Below are 8,316 nucleotides of genomic sequence, written 5' to 3' on the forward strand. Positions count from 1 at the left end.
CGTGCCATTATTAAGACGCTGGGCGCCACGACGCCCTATCTACCCTCTCCTCTCCTCTCCTCTTCGCTTCCTCCACCGTTTCAGCGCAAAGGCCTTGGCCGTTGTCAAGCGATCGCATAAAGAAGTTATCTTAACGTTGCGATTTATTCGCAGCAAAGTTTACAAGGGATTTATACCCTTACGAGCAGTCGATGAAAATAGGCGAGCGAAAATACGAAGCGGGTCGAGATATATTGGCAGTACATAGTGATAAATTTTCCTCCTTTTTTTTTTTTTTTTTTTCCTTTTTTTCGAGAGATCTTTTCGGACACTGTTAAATTGGAGGTAAATCTTTGGAAATTGAATATGGATTTATACGAAACTGATGAGAAAATTTGAAATTGGACGGGGAGGGAAATGTATTGCGAGGTTTGATTAAAGGTTTTGATAATGAACAGAAGAATGGAGGAGTATTGATTATGAAAATGTGATTTTTAAAAATTTGAAAAATATTTTTGCAAATGATCTTTTGATTAAATGGATAATATATCATTGATAAGAAAAGTTATTGAGAAATAGTTGGTATTAAATTGATTATTAAATTGATTTCAAATTTTTCACAAATGCGCAATCTATTTCTAACACTTTTAATTGATGAAACAACCATAATTCTTTCCCCCATTCTAATGTCTTATATTTAAATAATATGGAATCAAAAAGATAATATTTCACACCTATTTCAATATATCATTTTCCTAATCAAAATTATCTAAATTATATGACATTCTTGGAATAAACTTTTACGAGCATAATAATAATAAAAGGCACGCAATATTTTATAACACCATTTCCGCTTTATTCGCGATAAACTCCTCGAGTATCGAAAACGTGGACCAATAAAGCCCCTGCGATTCATCCTGGAAACCAACAAATTGCCGACCGACGGTGAGAAATAAAAAAACAAAAAAAAAAAAGAAAAAAAGGAAAACCTATTGCACTTTTACAACTGCAATAAACCTTAAGATCCTCTTTTTCCTTATCACATGCTTTGCCCGTTCACAAAGTGTCCACGAGAGCCGGAATTTAACAGATCCAAGCTTAGATACGATTGACAGACTTGAAAGGAAGAGATGCAGGTTGCAGATTCGCTACAAGTCGTTACTCCCCCATCGGCGAAATCGGCGTTAATTTCTCTTTTTATTTCCTTTTTTTTTCTTTCTTTCTTTCTTTCTTTCTTTTTTTTTTCTTTATCCCTGATTAAAAATAGTGCCTTCGAGCGACGAGGTTGTGTACAACCCGCGAAACTGCCGGCACAAAGAGACACGAGGGTGAAAGAAAGGGGAGGAACGCGATTCGCCGGCTGTAAACGCGAGAGGAAAAGGTGTATTACAAGCTGAAGCGTGCTTTTTCGAAAGCTTCCTCTCCTCTTTTTTCCTACAGACAGCTTCTTCAAAGGAGAACCAGAGCGTTTCAAAAGTCCTTTTGAAAATCTTATGGCCACCCCCTCCCCCCCCCCCTCTCCGCCCCCTCCTGTTAAAACTTCTTTGGTTCTTATAGCGGATATCCGGGATGCCTCGGAGCGAAAATTCGACGCAACAAATGATATTAAAGCGCAACGCTTGCGTTCCAATAAATTTGATTAAAAGGCGGAAAGTGGAAAGGAAACTAATACGAATATGGGGAAATGAAGATTCGAAGAATTTCGCTCGGTGTCGTTTGTTTCCTCAAGCAAGATGATTGCACGATCGTTTGTTCTTTGCACGTTTAAATGATTTTCAATATGCTGTTAAAATGTTATGAAAGATTCGTAGATGTGCTTACGATATTTGTGAATCCTATTATTTCCTAATTTTTCAATATTTTATTTTTGAAACAAAGAGAAAGAAAAATTTTAATTTCAAGTGAGAAATATATATTTCAAAAGATATAGCTAATATATTATAGAATTCTAGTAATTAATTTGTATGTGTTATGAAATAAAAAAAAGTTTTTAAGGGATAATTCTGTGAATAGAGGTTTAGAGTGCAATTAAGTGAGTTTAAAATACTAAAATTTTTTTAATGGAACTATTCTGTACTATGGAATGTCGTATGCTTGACTAGTAATTAAATCAGTTAGAAACAATATAAACGTGGCAATATATATGCAGATTGGATTAATTGTTTCTAATAGTTGAATTAAAAAAGTAAGTGAATTTAATAATTATCGATATTATTCATTGTGCGATTTTAATTTTGGAAAACAATTAAAATAATTGCACTCTTTTTATTTTACTGTCTAAATGAATTTTAGAAATATGTGTACCTATTGTAAAGACAAATATTATTCTATTGAAAGCAAAAAAAATTCTTCTTTATTTCTCTCTCTTACTTCTCTTAATTGCAATTTTTTTCTTCATTGCATAATAAGATTTATCTATCATTTCGTAATTAGTTTTTAATGGGGATAACATACAGGATAAATCACTCACAACATTGATATGCATGAAAGAAAAAAATTTCATTCCTATATCTCTTCTTATAAATTAATATGAAAATAATTAAAATAATTAAAAAACTGTAGAAATAAAAAAAAATCAAATTCATATATCTTCATCCTGAATTTCAATAATTTACATTACAACGAAAATTTAATGCAATAAATGTTAAGGTATTACGATAAATTAAATGGAAATTTAATATCGATATAGATATTCTTTAAAATGAAATATCGTAAATATTAATTCTAACTGATGAAAACAATATCCAACTATCCCATTACCCATACAACAAGCAACCTTTTGTGAGCCATAACAATAAATTTTAAAGATACGAAACGTACAACTTATGATATTTTTCATAAAAATCACCCAAATTGATCTGAAAATTATTAATTTCGCCATTGAAAAGAAAACAATATCAGAACTGATATGAAATTCAAGTCTTTAATATAGTGAATATACTCAGATAATGACCATGAGAATTAATACAATGTATTATGAAGAACAATGCTAGCAAACTCATTTAATTGACTGATGTTCTCGAGAAATATATTAAATTCCCAAATATAATTACCGAAATGTTATTTATAGCAAGCTTGGAAATTTTACGTAGATTTTATAAAATATCAGATTTCGTTGGAAATGTATTACTTTTATGTAATTTGTACGAGAATTAAAATTCTTACTTTTTGAGATAAAATTCTTCAAAAAATTGCGACGAAAATTACATAATTTTTAATTTTCATTTTAAATTATATTTAATTTTTTTTACAGTTTTTACATCTATCTTGGGATGGTTGAAAATTTTATAAAAAAAATTTTGCTCTCATTTAATTTCATTCTATTCTTTCTTTTCTTTCTCAAAATATAAAGTAAAAAAGATAAAAGACTTTCAAGATATTAATTTGAGTTATTTACAAATTAAGGAACGACGTTGCGTAATTATATTATAAATACTCGTTAAACGTTAAAAGAAAGAAAAATTTAGAAAAATACGTTATTACGCTGCTATGAAAAATCGTTGTTACAAAAGAGAAAAAGGGAGAAAGGGAAACGTGAAAGGGAACAAAGTACGCTAGCTTCCACGAGTAAACTATTACAGATAGATACAGTATTAACCGTGTTTTACGAGTTATTATGTGATATTAGCAGTGGCCTGTGATAAAGTAAAAAGTTGAAAAGAACTTCAGTCTATTCTAACCTCGTAAAAGACCTCATAAAAGCTCCTGCCTCTATTGCCCGTATTTTCCCGAGTCAACAACCGAATAAAATTTCTTTTTTTTTCTAATCAGAACTAGATCGATTTATTCATCTGAACTTTAACACGTTACCACGATTAACATCAAAACTTCACAACGAAATTTTTTTCGTAAAGAAGAAGAAGAAGAAGAAGAAGGAGAAAAAGAAGAAGAAGAAAAAACCACACAGCAATATATTTCAATCAAGAATTTCCTAGGAAAAAAAGCTTGTAAGCTTCTAATCAATTTTAATTAACTGTATCTACATCTATCTAACGTACAGAGCATTCAAGAAAAAGAAAATATTTTAGAATCTGTGAAAAATAATAAAAAAATTCTATTTGATTATTAAATATAAATATAAAATTTAAAAAATTTGTTTTCTTTCATTGAAGTGCTATGATACGAAAAAATAAAAATATAAAAAAGAAGAAGAAAGAAAGAATAAATTCAATAGATTTTTATTTATAGGAATAAATTTCGAAATACCTTGAACTTAAATAATTTCTATTCGAAAGATATTAAAAAGTATTGCAAGAATATCTATATCGATAACTAGAATATAATAGAAACATGAAAATATAAGATAATCGAAATAAAATGGAAATGGAAATAAAATAATAAAAAATAAAATTCATAAACAAAATAAGATCCCATAAAGTAATAATTCTTCTATGATCATTACCATGTCATCTCTTTTTTTTATTATCTTTAAAATATATTAGAAACATAAAACTAAACCTCTAGTATAAATCGTTCAATTTAAATTTTATTTTATAGATCATTTTTCCAAGAAATTCCTCGATATCTTTTAATTTTTGAAATGAAAAAATATCGAGTTATTTCTTATAATTTGATTTTGGTTAGAAAATACGATAAAATACTTCGCATCGTCATTACACTGACGAGTATCTGATTATAGTTCCTCTATCGTTCTCTCTTATTACTATCATTGCATAATCATGTTATACGTTCTGTTTGTTGCGCCAATATTTAACATCCAGCAATAAATTATCCGCAAATTCTACGTTTCTAATCTTATTTACCTTTTAATTTCCTTTCCCTTTCTGATTTTGTAGCCATACTGTTAAAATATCCTTCCTTCTTGCGTATTTCCTTTCCTCTGGTTTCAGTTATTAAATAAATAAACAAAGCAAAACCAAAATCAAATCATCGTGATTCATTGTTTACCTTTATTGAAGCGTACTCGATAAAGACATTTAGATAATCAAATTTTATTTTGTGAATTATGAACACAAATTAATTTATAGAGTACATTGATTAAAATATAATAACGGATTGTTATTAATCTTTCATGTAAATAAATGGTTTATTAAAAAAAAACTAATTAATAAAAATCTACCGATGGAAAATTCAAGAAACAAAATGGATAGATTTGTTATTTGATTTTGCTTTAGAAATTCAAAGTGCTTTAGAAGTTCAAAGAAGATATGATGTAATCTATAAAATAACTTGATATTATAAAATTATAGATATTTGATTTTGCAACTTGAGATGAAAATTAAAATATTATAATTATTCTAATCCTAGTGATTATTTAAGTTTCATCTCTACAATTCTTTCAAATTCTTTATCCATTATTAAATTTGAGAAATATGTAATAAATGAATCCACTTTTTGAAGATAATTAATTTTTGAATTATTCAATATTTCATATATATCTACAATAGCTATAGACCAACATCAAACAAAACTTTTGCCAAAATTAGATGAAAACAAAAGTTTTATTGGAAGATAATATGTAAATATTTTTTTATATTTGCTGTAAAAATAATATAATTAATCAAAATTGGACATTATTTAGATCAATATATCTACATAAATAATTGTTTCAATCATATTATCGTTCATTATTATCATTTGTTATATATACACATTTATAACAATTTTAATAGATGTTAATTTAATAATCACTCATTATAACAAAGCTATAATATAATCGATAATATAATTAACATTAAATGAACAATATTTTAATGAATATTACTTATAATTGATGCTATCATGCTTGTGAGTTCAATATTAAGATAATGTTCAAATATTTAAATTAAAAAATTATATAAATAATTATCAAATCACATCTGAATTAATAATTAGAATTTTTAAATTGTTATTCATTAAATAATATTTTGTCTATATCTGATAAAATTACATATTCTTTGTAAAAAAAAAAATTTTGTTTCTTTATAAAGAAACAAATTAATTATTTGAATATTCGAATATCATAGTATTTTTGAATTTTTATGAGCATAATTGAAATTGAAGTAAATAATTATCACTAAATGTAAAAAAATTAAGATTTTAATTTATTAAAATATGTGATATTTCTTATAAAAGATTAATTAATGATAGAAATACACATATTTTATATTCAAAATTATTATATATGTAATAATGTTGTTACATATATGAATACATATTCACAAAAATATTTAATTAATGGTTCTAATTGAATCTCAACTAATTAAATCAAAAAAAAAAAAAAAAAAAAAAATTCAACAAATATAAATATTACGTTTAATTAATCATTTAAATAAAATATATCTTTTAATTAAGAGTTAAAAAAATAAATAATAACATTATTTGTATTAAAAATATTCAATTCAAAAAAATTAAATCGAGTAATTTTACAATTCTAAATGTTCAATTCCCAATAATAATATTAAAATATTAAATGTTTATATATATAATAATATATAATTTATATATAATTAATATATATATTAACTATATATATTAATTATATATAATTACTTATAATTAATATATAATTTATGAATTAATATGAAATTTTAGATTTTTTTACTAATAATGAAAATATGAAAATACTTTTCAATATTAAAGGATAAGTTACTTTGCGTTTACTTTATTATAAATATATTGCTTAATCAAACAATTAAATGTTATTTCTTATTCGATTTCTAATTTTTAAATCATTATTTTATATATTTAAATGTTATTCAAAAAAGGGCGAATAAGGAAATATACAGTAAAATAAAGCAAAATATAGAAGTTTATAAATGTTTTTTCATCAATCAATGTCTATATAACTATATAACTATGATAATCGAATATTCAAATGATTGATAGTTGGTGATTTAAAATAATGAACTACATATCGAAAAACATTATCGCCAGTTAAAAGGAATATAATACTTACCTTAATAGTGAATTGTCTGCATGCTGGTTTGTATGCATTCGTTCCACAAACAAGAAATTGATCAGGTCCTTGTCTGCCGAATACTCGTACATAATTTTGACACTCGTCCTCACTACGTCCTTTCAGATAACAAAGTTCGCGATGCGCCCCGCTGCTGGACCACTGCAACCTCTACAACAAACAAGATCAAACAAAAGTTACATTTATATAATTCCCGAAATGTAGCATTTCATGTCAGATTACAAGAAATAGATTGAATCGTAACAGGAAGGGAAAAAAAAATATAATTGCAAAAATAATATTTAAAATTAATGAATAACCGAAACAAACCTAACCTTTTATCTCATTTTATAATTTTTTGTAGCCAAGTAATTCATCACACAGAACACTTTTATCACAATTACTGTAAAAGTATATAATTATTATCAATAATAAAATATCGAATATAAGTACTTTTAAATCTAAATATGCTAATTATTAGAAAATAATAATAAAATTGAAATACAAGAATACCGAACACACAACACTTGACAAGAAACATTCGCCATATTGAAACTTTATTGCGCGCGAAAATATACTAAAATATGTAATATTTCGAACTAAATTGTGAACAATTGAATTCCAAAACGAATTTTAAGTTCTTTAAAACAAGAATACACAATTACTACGAATAAAAATCACAAATAAGGAAATACAAAATATCTACATAAGATTCGAAATATAAATTCACAATATGTTAATTATTAGAATTTAATATAAGAATTAAGCAAAATGACACACAATTGCTTGACGAGACATTCGCCATATTGAAAAATTATGCGCGAAACCGTGCTAGAAATCACCATACTGCGCACAAACTTCAAACAATTCAAATCAAAAATAAAATTTGAAAAATTTAATACAAGAACTCACATTTATTATTAAAAAGAATATATCGCAAAACAGAAATTCCATATTTGATGGGCCTAGTCATCAAAATATAAAATTTATTAAAAATTAATTGCAAAATTCACATCAGTAATACTACATTCATACAATGCCTTACAAAATCATCATACTGAAATATTTATACATATATTTATACATATACGTAATACTTCGAACAAAATTACGAATACGAATACTAAAATGAAATCTCTAATCGATTGTAACAATATACACTTATTATTAATAACAATGTATTCCAAGACAAAATTCCTCTAACTGAATAAGAATTTAAAGTAGAAATATGTCAATTATTAGAAAATAATGTAAAGATCGAAACACACGTATTACGAACACACAATGCCTGACAAAGGACGATCGCCATATTGAAAAGATTATTACCCGCCAAAGTATAGTTTATTCTCTAACATTTTAAAAAGTACCAATAATCAAATTCGTAATGAAACTCGTAATTCTTACCAAATGAATATATATTTATTCCTAATAACAATGTA

At 25.8% G+C, this 8,316-nt stretch overlaps 1 protein-coding gene across 2 annotated transcripts in view; it reads right to left on the reverse strand.

Annotated features, from left to right (window-relative positions):
- The window catches only part of LOC102678294 (semaphorin-1A-like), a 399,280-nt gene that overhangs the window by 143,771 nt on the left and 247,193 nt on the right, over window positions 1-8,316 (reverse strand). For both annotated transcript variants that reach the window (XM_031509822.1, XM_006614361.2), the window contains exon 5: window positions 6,878-7,048. In XM_031509822.1, coding sequence (XP_031365682.1) covers window positions 6,878-7,048 — 171 coding nt within the window. The remainder of the gene's footprint in view (window positions 1-6,877; window positions 7,049-8,316) is intronic.

This window comes from Apis dorsata, unplaced genomic scaffold, assembly GCF_000469605.1.
Source record: "Apis dorsata unplaced genomic scaffold, Apis dorsata 1.3 scaffold_176, whole genome shotgun sequence".
Lineage (NCBI taxonomy): Eukaryota > Metazoa > Arthropoda > Insecta > Hymenoptera > Apidae > Apis > Apis dorsata.